This window comes from Pinus tabuliformis, chromosome Q (genome assembly GCF_031772625.1).
Source record: "Pinus tabuliformis cultivar Carrire ecotype Pingquan chromosome Q, CPIR1, whole genome shotgun sequence".
NCBI lineage: Eukaryota > Viridiplantae > Streptophyta > Pinopsida > Pinales > Pinaceae > Pinus > Pinus tabuliformis.
Window position 1 is genome coordinate 635141283 of NC_142296.1, and position 23661 is coordinate 635164943.

General features: G+C 37.9%; 1 protein-coding gene across 1 annotated transcript; it reads right to left on the minus strand.

Moving 5' to 3' along the window:
- Positions 1 to 2914: 2914 nt before the first annotated feature.
- On the minus strand, positions 2915 to 19111 carry LOC149221070 (uncharacterized). The gene is made up of 3 exons (XM_089382903.1): positions 18550 to 19111; positions 3469 to 3610; positions 2915 to 3354 (listed from the first exon to the last, which is right to left on the minus strand). The coding sequence occupies exons 1-3, from the start codon at positions 18919 to 18921 to the stop codon at positions 3293 to 3295; spliced, it is 576 nt and encodes a 191-aa protein (XP_089239029.1). The 5' UTR covers positions 18922 to 19111; the 3' UTR covers positions 2915 to 3292.
- Positions 19112 to 23661: the final 4550 nt, after the last annotated feature.

Sequence of the window (23661 nt, forward strand, 5' to 3'; positions counted from 1 at the left end):
CAGAGCATGGAAGACTTGGAACTATGAGCACATTCTTTGACTGCTTTCAGACTTAAACCCAATGCTGGAGGAGACTCGAAATTCACTCAAACTGTGAGCAACTTCTTGAGCACTGTAACCCGGAAAATTTGACCTGGGTTTATCCTCCTTCACGGTCTAATCTCTCCACAGAACTCAACCTATACACCTTCAGAAATTCAATCTGACAGTCTGTGAGAAATCTGGTATATCTGCCAGTCAAATCAACCCTTAAACTCGTCTTGGTTCCACAACAAAGTCGACTACTCCCTAGCTTTAAACTTGGCCTATTTCTCTCTAGAAATTTGGCCTGTTCCTTCACCAAAAATTCGGACTGATAACCTCCTCGCTTGAACACTTCACGGACTTGGCCTAAACTCTCTCCCCGAGAATCTCGGGATTTGTGCCAGTCTTGGAGCTGAAAACTCGTGTTCCTCCTTGTTGTTGCCTGAAATGTGCACTCAAGGCACAACGCTCAAAGTAGGGGTTGTCACTCTGATCCCTACTCACTTTGCTTAAGCTATCTCCAAAAGCAGGCTAAGGGGGGTAGTCCCTAAAGGTGAAATGGATGAGGAACTTGTTGAGAAGCAAAAAGTTTAAGAGATACAAATGAATATCCTAGCAACTTGAATTAAAATTATGTGGCAAGCAAAATTATTGAGCACAACCAATTAGATTCTTAAGATATATCAGTGATAGACCAGTGCCTTAAAATTAAGAAATACTTGCACAACAAAGATCAATATGTCAAGTTACCAGATAAACAAATGTTGCAAATATGAGATGCAAGATCTATCCTAGATGAAATGCAAGATCTAATCTAATGTGAAATGCAAGATCTTGGTTATTTTTAGTTAAATGCCTATTCTAGGTGAGAGCCTTTTCAATTGTTTTGAAGCAAGTCTCGCACAAGGTTGTAGAAAGAAGTCCAGGGGAAGGAGGCTAAGGCCTCATTAACAATACCTACCCTGGAGTTCTAACGACCCGGATGCCTTCGTTCTTACACGGGATTGCCCACAAGAGAACTGTAAGGTCACCTATTTTAACCTCGATGCAAGGGTCAAGTGTCGCAAATTGGGAGAAAAGGTGGCCCTAAATATCTATCAACCAAGCTTATGCTTGGAGGTAAGTTTTAATTATGCAATTCTAATCTAGGATGAGAATGCAAGAGATGAGCCAATTAGAGATGATTCAATGAAATTATAATAGTGAGAAAAATGTTATGACAACAAGATGAAATAACTTATAGCCAATATGTCAAATATCACTTCTCAATCAAGATTGCAATAACAATTAGAGAAGGACTTTAATGTTATTCAATGAAACAATTATAGCAATGCCTCTTGATTACTTATGTGTGCCTATTAGAATTTCTCCTTCACTTATTTGATTTGCAAATTTGGACGAGAAGTCTTTCAAAATTTGCAAGAGCTCAACTACCAGCAATTTAGATGAGATTGCTAACAGTGAAATTAGATAGTGAAATGCAACAAAATATTAAACTATGAGATGCACTGTGCAAGAGAGAGACACTTATGCAATGCAATGCAATTAGAAACTAACAATGCAACTACAATGAGATGCGATTGGCAAAGAGATGAAAGAGGGATAGTTAGTAACCAAACAGAGCAATGCCAATATTCTATGAGTACCAAATGCCAATCTGCCCTTTCAAATGCCAATTGATGTATGAACAACCACTTAAAGAATGCACCAGACCTTCGATACACCACTGTCAACCAAAGACAAGGTCACTGCAGAGCAGGGGAATGTTTTATCTCTTAAGGCCCATGGTCAATGTAAAATTTTATGTGTCTGGCTTCCTCAAAGTAATCACTGCAAAACAAAGAAGCCCTGCAAACAAAGTATTAATGCATTGAACCTGAGAAAATTTTGTTACGTATCACCACACAATGATCAGAAGCAAAAGTGAGACCCTAAGGCCACAGATCTGAAGGTTAGAAATATCAGTGCATCACAAAAATTCAAAACTTAGTCAATAAAATTTTAGAGCGATAATATCAGGCCCAAAAAACCCTCAAGCAAAAAGTGATTGATTTAATTTAGTTGAATTGTAGTTAATTAATTAGGAGAACTCTGATTTAGAATTCTCTGTAATTTGATCAAATGTATCAAACTCTTACAATGTCCATGGCCTTCAGTGAAAGAGGGCTTTTGGGTGTCACTGCTAGCTCAGAATTTGGTGACAAATTACTTGCAAATTTTACTAAAATTGTGTGGTGAAACTCCTATGGATTAGGCTCCAAGCATCATCAAACAATTTTGCCGGCCTTTCCCCAAAGGTCCTTTACACAGCAGAGATGCAACAGATTCTCTAGAAGCTCACAGCTTCAAGGACTATAGTCACAATTGAATGCGTCTCCCTCACAAGAACAGGTAGAATGGGATCAGACCTTAAATCAATAAATTTATGCCACCAATTTAGCAAGAAAGAAACCTCCAAAGTCTAATCTTTTTACTGCAAAACAAGGGTTAGACTCGCAATGTTGTGAAAAGCGCGAGCGGGATTAAATCGGCGCAGGGAACGAATCGGAAAAAATCAGAAAAATCGGGAAAAAAGCGGAAAAAAGCGGAAAAAAAAAAAAAAAATTTTTTTTTTCATTTTTTTTCAATTTTTTTAATATCTAAACCATCTACAACATAAAATAAATACATTGACACATAAATATGATAAAAAAACTAATATATAAGATGTTTAATATCATTTCTAGCGCTAAAATCACACATAACATTGAATCATGTCCTGAATAGTAAGTCCTGAGTCCCAACTCAGCCTCAAAATATCAACAAAAAATATGATAATGTATCTCATCATGTCATAATGTCATATACAATAAAATGAAAGTCTAATCCTATTGATTTCCTCTGCCCCTCTTGCGAGAAAATGCCACAGCTTTCCCTTTCCCTCTAGATGTAGATGTTGGTGCCTGTGCTGGTGGAAATGGCAGTGGAGTCTGATGTGCTCTAGAAGCTGAAGAACTAGAAGTAGGAGCTACAGGAGGTAGACCACGTCCTCTACTGGTGGCAGTGGTAGCCCGGGTAGGCGGTGTCACCTCCTCCTCCTGTTCCTCCTCCTGCTCCTCCTCCTCCTCCTCCTCCTGCTCCTCCTCCTGCTCCTCCTCCACTACATCCTGCACTAACCAATCATCAGTAGAATCCATGAGAGGCCTCTCGGCTTCAACCCTCCATGCAGCAGTGGTGTCAATCCCATCCAATGAGATGGCATCCACATCAGGTGTCCTCTCAAGTTGCCTCACCCACAATCGAAGATTGTAGTAGACGTAGACCATGTCATTAAGTCGCTGGGACTCCAACCTGTACAAAGATCATGAAATAATAATTAATAATTAATATTATAAAAAAATATTGTTTAATGAATTCAAAAATTTATTTGGAAATTTGCAATAATTTAAATGTTTAAGTGTTAACCTGTTGGGCTTCTTGTTGTGTATTTTTTCAAATACACTCCAGTTGCGCTCACATCCTGAGGAGCTGCATGCTTGGCTGAGGATGCGAATGGCAAGCTTTTGCAAAAGGGGTACCCTGCCACCATATATTTTCCACCATGCATCTACAACAAAATTACAAATAAAATTCTAAATAAACATAAGAAAAAAATGGAATTTGAAGAGACAATGAAATTTGAAACAAAGTTACAAACTAAAAAATACCTGGCATTTTAATCGTCCTATCAGTGATAGCCATCTCAAAGCCAAATGTGCCACCTGCCATCTTATATGTCTCAATTTGTTTAGAGACCTCTATACGTTGTTCTAGAGATCGCACCATCTTCTAGACACAGGATAAGAATCCATCCATGATCTCAGCATCAAAATCAAACCCACATGCATAAGAAAATGCAAGGTTCAGGAAAAGCCCAGCAGCATGAATGGGACGATGGAGTGTGTTGTTCCATCGCTCATCAATAACTCCCCATAGAAGGAGTTGTTTCTGAAACCCATCATCTCCCTTATCATCATAGTAGGCCCGAATGGCTTCTTTGGCCCTGTGCATGGCTTCATACAAATAGCCCATTGCGGGCTTCTCACCATCAACCAACCAAAGAACCTTTACCAAAGGTTCAGTGACGGCGCAAACCTCCTGCACTCCCGCCCAGAAGTCTTCCTGGTATGAAACTAGTCTGCATACGGCCTCTCCTTCTGGTTTGCGGCTCATTGACAAAGCACGACAGTCCTCTGAAAGAAACATTCTCTTCACATCCCACATAGAATTCAAGAGGGATTGAAGAGATATGAAACTCGTGGCAAACCGTGTAATGGCGGGGTGCACCAACTCTTTGTTGTTGGTGAATCTTCTTATCAAGCTAAGTACAGATGTATGATTATATATAAATTTTGTGATGCTTTTTTATGAGTCAACAATATCTTTGACAAAGGGAATTTTCCCTATGTCCTCTAACATCAAATCAATACAATGGGCAGCACAAGGTGTCCAAAATAAAGTAGGATGCCTGTCCATAAGCATTCTACCAGCAGCAACATAATTTGCAGCATTGTCCGTTATGACTTGGACAACATGTTGTTCACCCACCTCCAAAATAAACACATCCAGCAAATCACATAAAGTTCTTGCATCTTTGATTTGATGAGATGCATCAACAGATTTGATAAACATATTCCCCTTGGGACAACTAACCAAGAAGTTTATAAGGGTTCTCTCCTTTTGGTCAGTCCAACCATCTGACATAACAGTGCATCCTGTTTGTGCCCATGATGCCCTAAAATCCTCCAATCTTTGGGTGCAGTCACGCTTTTCATTTTGAAGAATCCGGCCTCTGAAATCATGATAAGAAGGGATTTTGTACCCTGGACCAACACTGGCAATAGCATCAACAGTAGGTTGGAAAAATGGATTATTCCTTACAATGCTGAAAGGAATATCACTCCAGAGGAGAAATTTTGCCATCAACCTGTCAGCTTGTTCTTTATCAGTTCTTTTTAGCATTGAACCGATAGATGGTTGTGAACTAGGTGTGGTTCGAGGAACAAAAAATGATGATGCAGCTACTGGATTGACTGATGCTGCAGTAGAACCAGTGCCACTTGGCCCACTTCCTTCAGCTGACCTTTTTAGTTGCCTTTTGAGTTCTTCTTTGGCCTCTCTAGTGTGCTCTAATTCTTCCAATGCTCTCATGGCTCTTTGGATAAGTTCAAGATTTGTATTTGTACAGGGCCCCACATCATGTCCAGGGATTTGTGCAAGGTGAAACTTCAACCTGTACACCCCCCCGTGTATCTTCTTTCCACACAACTTGCAATTCAAGCTTTGTCTATCATTCGGAGCTTTAGGTTCACCATATTCCCAGAAAGGATCCAATTTCCTTGGCATGTTTGTTTTTGAACTTTGAATTTGCAAACCTATGGGAAAATAAGGATTTGGAAATAGGAATTTAGGATTATAATTTAGCATTTACAAAATTACAAGTTACAAATTTCCAGAATCCAAAGTTCCAAACCCAAGTTACCCAACCAAATGGCAAATGCCAAAAACAATGAAAAAACATAAACAATGTTTAAAAAAAATGAAAACAAAAAAAAAATTGGTTCCCATAGTCATACCAAGTTATCCATCCCAAATCAATGAAAAAATACAAAAAAATCTTTAAAAACAATGAAAACAAAAGGAAAATGGTGCCCATATGAAGTTTCCCAACCAAAAACAATGAAAAACATAGAAAAACAATGTTTTTAAACAAAGAAAACAAAAAAAATTAATCAACATACCGTTTCTATGGAGAAATCGGTGGTCTCCTCTTGAATTTGTCCTCTAAGCACTTAGATTTGGTCACAAACTCTCTTCAGCTGCTCTCCAACACCTCCTCCTCCTTCCGCGCGCGCCCACTGTCCAAATGACAAACAAAAAACCCAAAAACGCATTATAAATCGCGCTGCCCGGCAACCCCGCGCTCTTTCCGGAAAAAATCGCGCTTTTTTCGGCAAAAAACAAAAAAAAAAAAATAATAAAAAAAAATAATTAATTAATTAAAAAAAAAAAAAAAAAAAAAAAAAATCGGCAAAAAATATAGCCGCTTTTTCGTTAAATCGCGATTTAATCGCGCTTTTCACAACATTGGGTTAGAGATCTGCTGTTAATACAAATAAAATCAGCCTCCTGAAACCCCTCCGGCTACAATGAAATACTCTCAAAAATGAATGTGATTCGCTTCAAGAACTTATGAAAAACCTTAAGAATGTTTTGCGCTAATTGACCAAGGGTTTGAGAACTTGCAGTCATGGTAATATTTTCTGTGGTTTAAATAATTTGCAGTTGGATGTCGTTAGACTTGGTGGATTTTCTCAAAGGAATTCTATTGGAAACCCCTCCAAATAATTTGGATTCCCTACAAAGACAGAAGTTAGAACAACAATGAAAAATTAACCTTAAAAATCCTGCGGCCTAGGTGAATTAGCAGAGAAACTTATGTGAAAAACTTCTGTGAATATTCTCTTGAAATAAGAGAAGAGAGGGACCCTAAAGGCTCACAGCCTCTCAAAGAAAAATACACTCAATCCTGCAGAAGGAGATTAGTGAAAACCTAAAAAAATTATGAGTCAACATTCTTGGAAATTAAGCAATTTTAAGTTTAGATCTGAGCCCAAAAGCCTCTCGTCTTAAGGGATGAGGCCTGCAACAAAACGATTTCTTTAAAGAACTTTCGCTGCCTGCTCCAAACCTCAGTGAATATGCTTGCAATGCAAGAATATTTTATAGAGAATATTATGTAACACTCTTGCAAAAATACTTCAAGGTATTAGGAGCACAAATAAATTTGTTTGAGCCAAGGGTTTTCCTAGAAACCCTTGCGACCTTCAAAGAGATAGGTCTTAGGCTAGACGACCATCCAAATTTTCTTCAAAAGCTTGATCAGTAACCCTGGTCGTATGGTCCAGGAGAGGATTTGACTCAAGAAGCTTGTCTGATTTCCTCAAATAGAGGAGAACTCCTCTTGCAAAGACCTTCACCAATGAGATAAAGTCATACCCTAGCCCTCCAACTTCAGACCTACAAGGAAAACTCAAAGAGAGACCAAAACAAAATATGCACAATATATACAAGGATTATATAAATACAAAGGGTTAGAGGAATAGTATTGACAATTATTTATAAAATTTACAATAACAATAGCTCTTTGAAGCAGATCTATCAATTAAAGCGCAATAAATAAAAGTTTTGAGAGATGAATGAGTTGAAATGAGACACTAGCCAATAAACTCTACAAAGGTCCCCGTTAAATAAATCTTGGAATCTAATCAGGTAGGCTCTTCAGATCTTATGTCTTGGAAGTTAGTTGGTCCCACCGAGGACTTCCCCTCACACCCAAGTTTTAAATTTGAATAGATCTCCACACAATCAAGATCAAGTTGTTATATCAATAGAGACATAGAATAACAAAGAAATTCTCAAAAACAAGAGATACCTGCTAGGTCAATTGAATTAAAATGTTATCCTAAATCCAATAACCAATGCAAGACACTTGTGCAATAAATTATTCCACAAATGGCTAATGAACAACAACTTTTTTTAAATATTATCCAGTAGAGCATTAAGAACAGTATTACCATATGAAGCAGGAGAGGAACACCAACATCATTGAACCTCAAAGACTTTTGCTTTATTGTTCCAAAAAAAATTACAAAGAGAGCTTTGAGAGCCAATACACAATCCAAAGATCTGATAACACAATGACGAGCGTTTGCCCAATTTATAGAAAATAGAGAGATCTAGATCCCCCTCCAAGTGGAAAACGGCTAGGTCCAAAGAAGTGCACAATTTTGACTTGATCCCGGAGAATAACGGCTAGTTGAAGCTTGATCCATGCCAAAATTAAATCCTATCCCTTGATCCAGAAGAAGAAATTCGAATTTGTTGAAGAAAGCTTTGATCCCGATCCAAACAAAAAAATTTCCAAACTTTTTTCCTTGAAAATTGCTCCTTGACTTAAACCACCATGGTCCAAAGGTTTGATTTTTCTTTAAAAAACATTTTTTTCCTTCATAGAGGACCTCAAAAATATTTTGCATTTTATTTTCTCAAAATCCCTTCATTTATTTTAACCACCTAGACTCAAAATCGATTTTCTTTGAGAATTTATTTTTTCTAGTGCAAGGAAATTTTTTGTGGGATTTTTCTGCGTTGGAAATGAGTCCTTCAAAATTAATCTTCCTTGGGAAAGTCAATCTCCTCCAAAAAATCGTTTTTCCACTTGGAGAGAATTTTTATTTTCTCTCATTTTTATTTTTTGACCATTTTCTGGATAATTTTTTGCCAGAAAATAAATTAAAAGACTCTAGAGGGATAAACACATTTTCACCCTCAAAGTGGATCTAAAAAATATTTTAGGCGATGATGTCTAACTATGATTAATCATCCATGTAAAATACTCCTAGATGTCGCTTTTTAGATTAAGTATTTCATAGACATCCCATACAAAGGGGAATTTTAATAATTAAAACATGACCTATAGACAACCAAATTCTACGACACATGATAGATGATCTAGTATGATAAAGATACATAGACTCAATAACACTAGGACTACACCTAAGAACTTACCATCGAGCCCCACTCTAGCTTTGGGGTATATGTGGGAGAAAAACTCTGCCAATTGTTTGGGTTCGAAAACGCGAATAATTGGCAGAGGGTAAAAAACTCCCTCGAGGGAACTCCCTGCTAAGAATCAAAGACTTACCTAGATGTTTTTACATGGCTTCATAGTCATACTAGAATTACTTTTACAATGATGGCCCACAGCGCTGCAGAATTTGGAATTACAATTTTGACAAACTGGTGAAGAATAATGATGATCTCTAGCTGCTTGATTACTTGAACATGATGGACTGCCATAAAAAAATGTGTTGTTATAGGGTAGTTGACACAAAGTGGTCAACACTCTTCACTGTAAGTTGCCTCCTTCCTTGCAATCAAAACTTTTCTCCTTGCAGCCTCCCTTGTTTCCTTCTACGTTCTCATCTATCCTTTGAGAAGAATAATAATGAAAAACCCTTTTTACTTTCCTTTTGTCTTTCCATAAGTGAACAAACCCTAAACCTAGAGATCAAGGGCTAAGATTAAATCTCAGCCCATGAGATATATGGTTGAGATCAAGCCCCCAATTGACCCCTTTCTCACGTTGACCCCCTCATTTAAAAAAACACTTCCTAGTACCTTTTAATGTTTTAGTACCTTGGTCACTTTTTCTCATAAAGTGACTTTTAAAATATAAAAGTCACTTTAATAAAATAAAGTGAACTTAGTACTTTACACAAAAGGTCACTTTAATAACCCATGTGACTTAAATAAATTAAAAAATACAAGGTACGCAACTCATAAAAGGTACTTTAGCTCCTTGACATAAATAAACACATGATGTCACTTAAAAAAAGGATATTAATGTGTATTCCTAGGCCGAAAGGATAAACCTAGGAAAAACTTCCTTGGTAGCATTTTCTCAACAGAAACAACCAGCGCAAGCATTAGTGCATAATGATATCAATCCATGTGAATGGCATAGAAGATATGCTCACCTTCACTATAAAGCTTTGCCAGCTTTAAATCAGATGGTTTTAGATGTTCAAGAATTGTAGATGGAGCATGAAGGAGTATGTAAGAGCTGTACGCTTGGGAAGAATGTCAAGAAGTCTTTTCCAAACAGTGACAATAGGTCCAGACTCCAAAGATATCTTAGATCGAATTCATTCTAATGTGCCTGGTCCAATGTCAATGAAATCTCTAGGAGGCTTTCTGTAATATGTAACTCGTATTGATGACTTCTCTTGCAAGACATGGATCTACTTCATGAAGACCAAGGATGAAGTCTTCAGCAAATCAAGAATTCAAGGCTAAAGTAGAGAACTTGACAGTAAAGAAAATCAAGACTTTGAGATCAGACAATGGAGGAGAATACAATTCCAAGGAACTCATTTCCTTCTGTAAAAAAGTTGGGAATAAGAACGAGTTGATAGTCCCTTACAATCCACAACAAAATGGAGTTGTTGAAAGAAAGAACAAGTCCATTGAAGAATTTGTCAAGGCAATGATGCATGACCAAGACTTGCCCATGTTCTTATGGAGCAAGGAATCCATGACAACAGCCTATATTCAAAATACAAGTCTTCATCGCATCTTGGAAGATAAGACTCCTAAAGAAGCATTCACCGGATAGAAACCAAAGGTTGGACATTTGAGAATCTTTGGTTGTCCAATTTACATTCATGTACCCAAGGATAAGAGGAAGAAACTAGAGCCTTCAGGAAAGAAAGGAATATTTGTTGGATACAGCGAGTCATCAAAGGCCTATAGAATTTATGTTCTAGGACAACAACAGGTTGAAGTCAATAGGGACATTACCTTTGATGAGAATGTTGCCTACTAGAAGTCCAAAGAAACTCCCATGGACTCTGATGATGATGAAGAACATGAAGCTCCCAAAGAAGAGGGTTCGGGTCCATCCGATTCTACAAAATATCTCGTAGATCATCAAGAAGAACCAGAAAGGCCTAGTGAACCAATGGATCCAATTGTTGTTCCTGAAATCAAGAAGAGACCAACTTGGCTTAGATCCACTTTGCAGGAAGCAGAAGGACAAGTAACTCCACGTGGTACCTTCAGGGAAAGCAAGAAACCTAAGAAGTATTTTTGATATGCAGCACTGATGACTAATCTCATCGATCTGAACCTTCCAACTATGAGGAGGCAGCTAGCCAGCAAGTTTGGAAGGATGCTATGATGGAAGAATACCAATCTATTATGAAGAATGATGTATGGGAGATTGTGCCAAGACCTGAAGGGAAGTTCGTGGTGACCTCCAAATGGATATACAAGATTAAGCATGCAGTGGATGGCAATATTGACAAGTACAAGGCGAGATTTATGGCTAGAGGATTCTCCCAAAAAGAGGGAGAGGATTATAATGAGACATTTGCCTCAGTTTCCAAGTACACTACCATTAGATCTATTATTTCTATTGCTTCTTCTATGGGTTGGAATTTACATCAGATGGATGTAAATATTGTTTTCCTCAATGGTGTGATTGAGGAAGAAGTGTACATAGAACAACCTCAAGGTTTTGAGGTTCATGAAAAAGACTCTCACGTTTATAGATTGAAGAAAGCCTTTTATGGAGTCTGGACTTAAGCAGGCACCTAGAGCCTGGTATTCTCGAATTGATGGCTACTTAACAAGACTTGGTTTCTCCAAAAGTGATGTTGATCCAAACCTATATATCAAGGTTGAGAAAAATGAACCTGTGATTTTATTATTGTATGTTGATGACTTATTTTTGACAGGTGTAGAGCATCTCATTATTCAGTGTAAGAGGGAGTTGGCCTCTGAATTTGATATGAAGGATCTTGGCTTGATGCACTACTATTTGGGACTAGAAGTATGGCAAAAGCCTAGTGAAATCTTCCTTGGTCAAGGAAAGTATATTATCAAGATCCTTCAGAAGTTTGGAATGATGGACTGTAAATCTATGGCAACTCCCATGGTGACTAATCTAAGGAAGTTGAGAGACTCTGAGTCAGATTTGGTAGATCCATCCATGTACCGGAAGTTGATTGGCTCCTTGATGTATTTGGTTAATACCAAGTTAGATATTTGCTTTGCAGTAAACACTTTGAACCAATTCCAAATGGAACCAAGACATGATCATTGGATTACAGCAAAGCATGTATTAAGATATCTACATGGTACAGTTAATTATGGTCTAAGATATGTCTCCAATGATGATATATAGCTGCAGGGATATACAAATTTTGATTGGGCGGGGAATGCAAAAGTTAGGAAGAGTACATCCCGAGGTTGCTATAGTTTGGGCTCTACTATGATTTCTTGGATGAGCAGGAAGTAGACATTTGTTGCACTCAGCATTGTTGAGGTTGTTAACGCTCAAACTAGCAGGGGTCCTAGGACGGTATTTTATAGAGCAACTACTAGGTCAAGGGCAACAACTAAGCGATAGCCCACTGTCACCTCAGTTAAAGCTCCCTGCTCTTTACGAACTTTCACCGATGGGAGGAGACCCAGTATAAAGGGGAATCACTAGATGAATGGAACAATGAGAGGGCAAGGAATGATTCCTAAGGCCTATTCATAAGAGAGACTCAATTATATGGCTTTCTTGCTCAGGAAGCAAGGTGATATGCTCTCTAAGAAGGATTAAGAGGATTCTCGAGGCTAGGCTTTGGGAATATACCTTGCAAAGATGATTCATAGGCCTGGAAATCCTTATGGAGAAATGGTCTTTGTGTGATTTTTGTGGAATTAGCGTCAATAGGTTGTGGGACCACACGGGACCAAGTGGACCCAAGATTAGGTCAAGGGTATGGAGTTGATCACCCAATGGGTGGCTTGACCTAATTAGGGAGGAGAAGAGGATCAAAGGACAAATTTTCTTTGAGGTTTGAATTCAATGATCCTAATGAGGACACTAGCCAAGGGAAAACTAGGGCAAGAAATGGTATGTGAGCTAGGGCTTGCTATATCTCGAGACCCCACCGTCGGATTTGCTTCAAATTTTGAGGGCCTCTAGAGCAAAACTTTGCGCAGTTGTGGACCAAAAATCGAAGTTTTTGGATGGCTAGATTGTGAGACAATTGATGCCCTAGGTGACCTATGTAGGCTAGGCCTAGAAAAAGAGGGAGGTGAAAAGAATAAGTGTTGAAAATGATCACCAATGGAGGATTAGTGCCTTGTCCTTTGGGAGAGATGGAGTTAAGGAGAATTTATGGTTTGAGAAGAATTCACCCAATCAAAGAGGCCTTCAACAACTTCGCATAGCATTTAGAGCATGAGAGCAGCTACTGCAAGGACTTTATACTTCGGTTTGCAATAAATGATGATTTATCGAGATTTATTTAACATAAATTATCTTTAGGAACATTCACCCATTCATACATGACATGATGCAACGCCATAAAGAACAAAAATTCCCACAATTTCATATAAAGCAACAGTAAATTTCAGACTTGTATAGTGAAAATCCAAGCAACATTCATGTGGCAAAAGTAAATGACAAGAATAAGCATTAAAAGAGTACTTACATGTATAAAAGAGTATATCCAGTCATCAAATCATGCCAATAATGAAGCTCCAAGACAAGAGAGAGATATCCAAACATCAAAATTCATCCATAACTTCCAAACTCGTCATCCAAAAGGGATAGCAAAAATTTCACAAGAGCAAATAACCCAATCCAAGTAATGATGATGAACATGAATCATCTCAAATCTATTTATACACTCTCTAATGAATTTGATTAAGCTAAATTGGCCTAATTGAGCCACTAAATAAAAATAATGTGCATAATAACAATATTTTTGGTGACAAGCCCACCAAATAGTTCAATAACATAATAAGCCTCTCAAGAGGGTCGAATGATGAACAAAGTGAGTCGTTGGACCTTTGAGGAGGCCTAATGAAGTCCAAGGGGTGCCATGATGAAAGGGTGTTCCTTCTTTTCCAAGCAAGAACCTGTGTTGCTCCCAAGTGGGTGTGGGGGCACAAGGACATCCTCATGGGTCTCCAAATGTATCAAAAATGCATGTAAACCATCTACAAGGGCTAGAATGATGACATAAGCCCTCCCTCTACAGCGGGAGAGATCCTTTGGACCCTAGAACATCTGCCAAGTGTATGGTGCAAGTGTGGAGCCAGTTAGGCATAGTGAACCAAGTGCATCATTCTCATCCAAAAGGTGGAACGCAAGCAATCCATGAGCGTTGTTGAGGATCCATGAAATAATCTCCGCTATGTTGGAGGCCCAGTGCTATCAACGCTCACCCTACAAGTGCCAATGTGGCCCTCTGGAGGGCTAGGACCCCGTATAGGGAGACCAAGCCCCAAGTGAAGATCCACCTGCGATCCTACATAAGATCCAATGCATCCCCTTGCCCTCCAATACAACAAATCATTAGAATAATCAAGTAAAAGAGCTTACAAGTCATGGGATCAATGGGGCACTTCATGGTGGCATGCCTTCCATAGTGGGCTTTGGCATGTACAAGTGTCTCCAAACTTAATAAGGGGTTAACCAAGGACCCTATTAGGTGGTTTCAACCTCTAAAGGGCGTGACATGCCCATTGTATATCCCTCAAATGGTAAGTGGCAAATAATATAATAACGGAAAGGAGTGGGGATCAAAGGAATCATTCAGACCACATGTCATGGTACACGGGTAACTGTAATAGGGGAAACCCACAAACCCGGGTATATGAGTGTAGGAGAGAGAAAATCGTGGTACATGAGTTACATCGGCCTTTGTTTTTTCACCCTTCTTCATATGCCTTTTTCCTTTTATTGATTTTTCTTCACAACTGCACGGGCTCCAAGGGATGAGAGTATGATGTGTAATATGTAGCAGTGGGTACCCCCTTAAGGTGGGGTGGTTCATCGCCCACAAGGGGTTGGGACAATCATGGGTTCCTTAATGATAGAGGGGGCTCATCTAGAGCCCATAGGAACCAGAGTGATGGCCATGGATAACAGGTAGAGCTCATGTTTGGCTTTTGCCCACGTGCTAAATTTGTATGTCCTAGCCATCTTTTGCATTTTGTGGTACATTTCCTGTTGAGAGTGGCCAAATTATGCTTTTTCTTTTCTTTTCAGTTGTATCAACCTTCGGAGTATCGTTTCAGGCCCGACCCAAGGTGTGGACAAGGGGAAGGGGAGGCTAACCCTATGTGGACCCAGTGGAGACATGTGGACCCAAATGGGAAAATAAATTAATGGGGCTAAAATGAGCGGAAGGGGTGTGATACAGGTGGTATCCGAAAAAAAGGACCACACAAGCAAAATCAAGATTTCTCGTGTAGTGCCAACCCAAAAGCCAATGTTCAGTAAAGGAGATCCCACAGGACTAGGATACAAGAGTAACCACAAAATCAAGCAGTGGAGACAAGAATACAAACCTAACCCGCTCTTTCCGTCGAATCCCCCCACCCATCCATGCCCAAAAGTGTCCATGACAAGTAAGAAAAATTACTCAATTATACCAATGAAAAGCCATACCTTTGAGGTCGAGAAGCCCACCTTCACACATACATTCATGACAAGTGGTCGAGAGACCACATGGCTAGCTCAAGTGGCATAGACGATGGCACATTGAGCTATCTGGTGGCTGCAAGGGGCTGTTCGCTGCCGGCTGAGGACCATCTAGGAGAAAAAAAAAATCTTCTATATACACTACGCACAGGTGGTGGGTAACAGAGAACAAGTACATTACAGCCATTTTAGCGAGTTGTGAAGCATTGTGGCTTCGAAAGCTACTCGCAGGACTATTTGATTAGGTGTTGAAATCGACCATGATATATTGTGACAATCAAAGTTGTGTGAAGCTTTTAGATAATCTTGTTTTCCATGACAGGTCAAAGCACATCGAGATCAAGTACCACTTCATTCGTGACACAATGTAGAAGGGAGCAGTGAGGCTCCAATACATCTCTACTGATGAGCCGATAGTTGATATTCTCACAAAATCTCTTTCCAGAGCAAAGTTTGTATACTTCAAGGGCAAGCTTGGACTTGTTGAAAATGCATCCCTCAATGAGAGGCAGTGTTGATGTGATAGCATCAGGGATAGACATTTTCCCTAGGTCAAGTATGACCAGGATAGGGAGAATGGTCCGACAAAGGACAATCATTCTTCTTGGATCAAAATATTGACCAAAAGAATGGTCCTAGAGGCCCAGAATTACTTAGTTGAGTAGGTGTCTTTCAACATCAGGCTCAGACTCTCCAAATAGGTTCAGTGAGCACATTTAGCATCAGGCCTAGAGTGAGGCCTTTGGAGTTTCACCATGGGTCAAAGATGTCGACCTAGATGATGGTGAACAGGAGTAGTCTATATACAATGTGTCAGAGGCACCAACCTGAATTATGGTGACTAGTTGATGCTAATGATGCACCATGGATCAGAGGTACTAACCAGAATTAGAGGTACTGACCAAAGTTATGGTGACTAATTGATGTTGTTGATTTACCATGGGTCAGAGTTGTTGACCAGGATTATGGTAATTGGATAATGTTAATGCTATAATGAATTGTTATAAGTTACAACCTTATTCTTAGAGAAATTTGTCAACAAGGAAACATTTGGATAGTCATTATGAATACCTCCCTAGCTAAGAGGGATTGTTGAATTATGTAGCTATAGTCGGTCTTCATAATTAATATTTTAGCCCTTGAAATATATGTAATGATTAATATACGACATGTTCTTCATGTTGGTTTCAAAAGAAAAAAAATTGAATTTTGAATTTTGAATTTTTGGCTCCAAAGTTGTCAAGTCGACCCTCCTTCAAGTCAAGTCGGCCTCCTTTTACTTCACACATGTGAACTTTTGGGCAGCAGGGCTAAGTTTCTAGGCAGTTTCTGGGAGGCTGAATTTCGGCCTAAGCAGATCAAGCAAGGCCGAGTTTGTTGGGTTGACTGGAGACTTGACAAGAGGGCAATTTGACCAGGTTTGACATTGTGTTGTTGGTCAGTTTGACCACCATATTTGACTGGAAGAATTAAGTGTATCTCTTGTTGAACTAAAGAATTTCTCTAAGGAAAGGGTTGTCGGGTTTTTCCCCTGAGTGGATTTTCCCAGGGTAAATCTTATGTTATCTTTGTGCATTATGATCTCTATTGTCCTTGTGCATTTGTGGTTGATTTTTGAAGTGTAATTGCTTAATGATAAACTGGAAATGCTAAAAGAATATCTACATCATTAGAAGTAATTATCAATATTTCATAAATTAGTACTTGCATCTATTGCACTTGGAAAATCAACACTATACTGCAAAGTTAGGATATGAGGTGATGTTCTCCATTAATCAAGATCAAATGAAGCAATGATGGTGGAAGAATGTCTAGAAGAGCAAGGCTCCATTAAAATGCAAGATATCTCTATGGATGGCTCTCTCGAGCAAAGTCCTTAATTGGGACAATTTTCTCAAAAGGTCCGGTTGGTGTCCTCTATGCAGATGTGTTTTGGAGACTGTATCATATGCTTGTGGGATGGCACTTTTCCCCGGAAATTTAGGATGCAATCATCACTCTTGCAAGAGGAATCGGTACATGGAGAGGTTCGTCCTTAGAGGAAGTTATTAAGTCTCGGTGGGGAACAAAAGATTAGAGGAATTTTAAACACTTCCACTAACTTTATGTTGGGCCTTGTGGAGAACAAGGAACGAGATGCTATTTGAGTACGGAACGATCTACCACTTAGAGGTCTTCTATAGAATCAAGTATGTTTTTGATGGGTATAGGAAGGAAATTTCTGTCGTGGTCCCTATGCAGATTGGTCATTTGAATATAGATAAGTCCAGGCCTTGGAGTTTTTCCAACAATGCTTCCGAAGGTAGCCTGGGAAAATGTGGGATAGGATGAGTTTTGCATATCCTGGAGTCCCATTCCTTCTCATACTCATGTGGGTTAGGGTATGGTACCAATAACATGGCAAAGGTCAAGGCAGTCCTTCTGCTGGTGGAATTGATGTGGGAAAGAGCATCCATGAGGCACAAATCTTTGGGGATTCTCAGCTGGTTTTGGGATGGGTTACAGGGCAGAGCAGGAATCCCAATTGAAGCATCTCATCTGGAGAGTCAAGGAGCATTTGAGTAGGATGGTAAGTTTCTCATGTTCTCATATGTTCAGAGAGTTAAATGAGATTGCAGATTAATTGTCAAAGCAAGCAATGAATACTGCAGCAGGCCTAGCCTACTAGAGATCACTAACTCTAGGGACTCAAAACAGGATGTTCTGTCTGCTAGGTAGGTCTTTGTCGATGTTTGCATCTTTGTGGAATGGACAACTTTTTGTCCTCTCTTACATGATGTGGAGTAACTGAAGCTAAAAATGGCCTAGACACTTTCCATGGTTCTTACTAAAGTCTGAAATTTTATTTTTGCAAAATCACAGTTGCAGAACTGTTTTATTTTCAATTGTTAGTATAGCTGTACAGCTTGAAGAACACATTTTCTTTAGCCCTAATATTTAGGGAGCTTGTTATAGTGTGTGCATATATATATATATATATATATATATATATACTCCGACTATTGTCTTTCCTTTACACAAACTTTAACTGCCAAGATCAATCAGAGAAAGTTTTAGGCTGCATCCCACAGCAAGAAAAAATGTACTGGGTTCAGGAGTTGGCTTGAGATCAGCATTTTGCCTCTGTTGAAGGACAGAAATAGGTTATGCCCAGCAGAGACTCCAGAAAAATTTAAATATAAAATGAAGGAAAACAAACATACGGAAGTGAGAAATAAGAAGATGGAAGATTCAACAGCACATTTAAACTCTCTCTGGCCTGCTTAGGTTTAGAAAAAGGCAGAAATGAATAAATGCGTACAATATATAGATTTGAAAAACTGCCAAAGTTAAGTGCGTACAAGACATATGGATCGAAAAACTGCAAGAATTATGTGGAAAATTAAAAAGAATAAATACCCACAAAACAAAACGTGTTAATTTAGAAATTAAGTAGCTAACTAACATACCACATTGATGTCATTCACGTTAATCTGCCCGTCTTGCACATTGATGTCATTCAGGCTAATCCGCCGGTCTTGCACATTGATGTCATTCAGGTTAATTTGCCGGTCTCGCACATTGATTTCATTCAGGTTAATCTGCCGGTCTTGCAGATTGATGTCATTCAGGTTAATTTGCCGCTCTTGCACATCTGACGGCCAACCTTTAAAAAGGAATGTGAATACCAAAATAGCAAGCACCACTGAAGCATAACTACTGGTGAAAAAGAACACGATGATGCGCGATCCTCTAGGCTGCGGTCTGATATTCATATTCATATTCATGCAATTGGCGGTACCCAAGTTCGATCTCGCTGATGGCGGATCTCTCGAAACCATCTCACCCAATGCTTTTATATCATTTCTGCTCGTGTGTAACGGGATTCAACATCAAATTGCAAACAATTAAAATTCTCAACGACTCACCTCTTATAAAATATTATATACTTGTTTTTCTTCTTCTCTAATCCAGAGGAATCAGTAACTAGCCGGGGTTATTTGGGTGAGATCGTTGTCATAAAACCCCTATACCAATCCGAACAACGTACAAGTAAGCAGCATTTAACAAGAAATTTGTTGCTTAGAAAGGCATCCCACCTAGCAACAGCTAACTTAGCAACAGCTAGGACATCTCACTTAGAGGGGTCTATTTTTCTAACTTTACAACGGTAAATCAACATATCAAGTAACACATATAAAACTTAGATGAAAAGAACCTCAAATAATTTTTCCAACTATTCAAACTAAATCTCATAATATATTTATTTAAAAAGCCTTTTTAATATATATGTAAAAACTTTAGGCTAAATTCACCCTCACTTCCAGTCATTTACCACCTATCCCTTATCAAACATCTTCCACTCCCTTAACTCTATTGTTGTTGTTGATCTATTTCCGGAGTCCCGTACTCTTCAACTTTTTCAGAAACAATTTATTATCTTGTAATCCTTCATTGCCTTATTTTATTAAATTTATCATTCAAAACTTGTTCATTTCAAAAATTGTTAAAGAAATCACATAAACTTACTCTTTGGTTTGACATAAGAAGCTCCCTAAATTGAATTTATTTAAAGATGAATTTTATACTTTCTTTAACCTTAATGGTAACGTTAATGTTAACATTTTCAAAGCCAGTAAAGATATATAACTACATTCTTGAACATTTTGGATTAATAAATTATTTGAATTTTTATCATTCTCCTCATATAAATCCTTCTTAAGATATCATAAACCAAATCATTAACCTAGTAATCAAAGTTATTAATTATTTCTCTCTTTATACATATATATATATAACCAACCCACAAACCTCCTAAAATTTATTAAAAAAAAAAACAAAATCCATAAGAAAAGACAACCCTCTTAGATCCATGGTAAGCATAGTAAATTTCTCTCCTTATGCCTTATTTAGGTTAAACCCCCTATTTTATAAATGATTTCATCAATTTAATTCACAAAATTCATGATCTCTAGTTTAACCACCAAAACCTTATTGATGATGTTTCAACTCAACACAACTATACTTGTTGGTGGTTTCATCATTGGTGTCAAAGGTTTCTTGATGAATTCCATGTATGTTGTTCCATTCTTGCTCAAGACACTTTGAAGTAGCTATGAAGTCAATAAAAACCCTAGTACTATACTCTTCTTCAAGTGACCTACAAAATAACAAGTAAACTTAGTAGTATGAAGTGTTGAACCCAAGCACAGTACTAAAGCAATATTGTGGCAGGTTGCAATCATTTCCAACATTTGTACTTAAGCATATTTGAATACATGAATAAGGAGTATGTCGCAACATGTACCACTTTTTGTTCCAATAGAAATAGATGTTTTCAAAGGGAATGCCTGTGAGGTTTGAACACTTTACACAGTTATGCAACTCATGTTATTTTCTATTTTCTATATACAATATGTATATGAAAGTTGTTCCAATACAGTGTTGTTGTCATCATACCTTGTAAGGTATGATTGCCCATCAAAATTTTTGAGGAATATGGATAAATGTGAAATGGTTGAGAGTGGTTCTAATCATAAGGAGGTGACAAATGTGCTTTGGAGACAACTATAGATGTTTATGTTTAATGTAATTTTACAGGGGCTCTTTTGGAAATATTCTTGCATTTCCTTACAATTTTGTAAAATAAAAGATCTCGCATTATTAACGAAAGTTTGCATAGACCGAAGAAATTTAAGGTAAGTGAAGCAAATAGAGGACGTCGAAGATAGGGCACTTGGCCATTAAGAAGTTAATTATATCCTTTAATGTGAGAAGAAGTTATGAGTTTGCTTGCCATCACAAAGGAGTGAATATGGGATCATTTATTCCAACAACTCCAATTAAAGCTACTTAACCCATCAATTGGCTGATAGAAACAACGTATCTAATTTTGACATTGTTATTCTTGAGATTTTGACAGTCGTAAAGTTCATCTCAATGAAAACAACATTGATGAGGAGGTGGATATGGCATATCCATCTGGAACAATGTTATTTATAAATGATAAGAGGATGTTTCCATATCTTTCATAATGATTGGATCCATTTTCCCTTTGACACCACATTATTGCAAAGGCAAGACAGAGGCATGTCTCACCTTTACGGAGTTTGTGCAATCACTTATGAACATCATACAATCTATGCCAACAAGAGCAGATTATACCACATTCTCCATATGCTCTCATATGGATCCAATGGACATGCAAAATGCTTATCACACTATGAGGAAAATAATATGGTGGTTAACTTGTTGAATGTTGTTGAGGTAAGTGAGTAAGAGTTATAAATTTTGCTTGATAAAGATTACAGTGAAGAGAGGACAAATATAAGTCTTTAATACTTTGTAGACTTAGTTAAAGAAATGAATCCCAACAACATTATTGTTATACCCTGGAGGAACTGTTCTCACCTGGGGATGATGATGCAAGTCTCTATGCTACTACACACCAACATCTAAAGATTCAATACCAGACGTAGAAGTGGTTTTAGTTATTCCCTTCACTTGAGGCTGATTTTGGAAAATTCCAAAGTCATACCTAACAAAGGGATGCACTGAGGCCACAGGGGAGAGACATGATATATGTTTGGTTGGAAAAAAAATTGGTACAAAATGGTCATGTAAAACCTCAGCCTAAACTACAGAGTGGTTCGTTATTACAAATAGGAAGTGGCATATTAAGTTTGTGAGGCCTCAATACCTAAGACATGTCTAAGGGGAGTAGGGGAGTGATGAAAAGGATAGAAAAACTAAACTCGAAGAGAATCATTTGCAACATGTTGTAACTTTTGTTCTAGTAAACATAATGAAAGGATAATCCAATGGTTGACTTATAGGAGAAATAACTCTATAAATCTATATAAACGGTGGAAAAGGAACATAAATGCAACCCATGTCAAGTGCAGAAGTGGCTCAAGATTTTTTTGCAGAAATTTCTCAAAATTTGTTGGTGTAGTATATCAGACCCAATTGAAAGTGATCACAAAACTATTATGAGGCTCCAAACTTTGAAAGAAAGTGTTGAAATGTGAATGGACTAGAAGAAACCTAAAAAACCAGAGATGCCTAGAGTATCATCATGGTTCATCTAGATGTTAGTAGTGTTATCATTCAAAGCGTGCAGATGGTATGGTGGTTGAATCTTTTGTGAGAATAGTTTTGAAATTTCATTGACTTAATTTTGTGTGTATATTTGAGTAGGAAGCGATGAATTGCATAGCATGAAAATCGTCTATTCATTTTTGTGCTAGGAATTTGGAATATTATTCATGTGGAAGACTTTTCGTTCCCTTGCCAAGCATTTGGTTATGCAAATGTCGATTCCAACTTTGAGAAGAATGTGAAATAAATGAGTAGGCCACATTTTCATTTCAAATCCTTGCATTGGAATATAAATAGACAATGAGTTATATAAAGATGAACTTTTTGAATGCAAAATTGCTAGTTAAATTGAATTTGGTAAGACCTAGTTCGTGAATTGTCTAGCAAAGAGAGAAAGAGGAAGAGGAGAATAAGTGAAACAAAATTAAGGAAGAGGATTAGAGAAGAGGAGACAAAGAGAAGGAAGAATTCATTATTAAAGACCAAGTAAGCCAACAAAATAAAACTTTCATGTATCAAGGGATTGGTGTCTCCTTTCAGGTAGTAGCTTGAAAAAGAACAAGTTGGAGCCCGTGAAAAAAAAAAATTGGGAGTGGGTGCTTCCAACAAGTTGTAGCTTGCAAAATTAAAGAGACATTGAAGCCTCTTGTAGATAGGAGCCCACAAAAATTGATGTAAAAGAGGGAGTGGGTGCTTGCCTTTACATCACAAAACAAAATTTGTGGTTTTCTCCTTTTATGGGTTTCCACTTATATCTAGTGTCTACATATGTTGATTGTGTGCTCGCTTTAGTTTTCATGATTAATAGTTGAATATCTACATAACTTTGTTCATTATTAAAGAAGAGGCTAAAACATTGTTAAAATTAATTAAATTAGCCATTGTTAAAAGATACAATTGTTGATTCACCCACCCCCCCCCCAGTAATTGCCTTGTTTTCAACAATTGGTATTAGATTCAGTCCCTTCTTTATTAGCCTAACAGTTGGAAGGAAGATCTAGTTCATAAGAATGGCAGCCAAAAAGGGTGTTCAACAAATAACGTTCCTTTGTTTAATGGTACTAATTATACCTTTTGAAAAGTAATAATGAGGACATATCTAATGTCCCTTGGTGCAGATGTTTGGGGTGTAGTGGAGAATGGCTATGAAGAGCCACCTGTAATAGCTAAAAAAGATGACAAGCTTGAATTTTCATTCAATTCAAAAGATGTGAATGTTTATCCTCAGTAGGATAGTTAAGTCAGAGTTTGTGAAAGTAATACATTTTAAGACTACTAATTATATGTGGGATAAATTAAAAAACATCCATGAAGGAGATGGTAAAGTGAAATTGGCTAAATTACAAGTTTACAAAATGCAGTTTGAGTCCTTGAGAATGAATGATGATGAAGACATAGCTAAGTTCTTTCTTCGAGTTGATGAAATTGTTAATATTATGAAGGGTCTGTGTGAAAAAATTAAGGAGTCTACAATAGTCCAA

Coding starts and splice junctions, on each gene's coding strand:
- LOC149221070 (XM_089382903.1), bottom strand. CDS start 18,921: ATGGTTTCGAGAGATCCGCCATCAGCGAGATCGAACTTGGGTACCGCC. Junction 3,611..18,549: donor ACGTGAATGACATCAATGTG/GTATGTTAGTTA, acceptor ATTTTGTTGTAG/ATGCATGGTGGAAAATATAT. Junction 3,355..3,468: donor CACAACAAGAAGCCCAACAG/GTTAACACTTAA, acceptor ATCTTTGTACAG/GTTGGAGTCCCAGCGACTTA.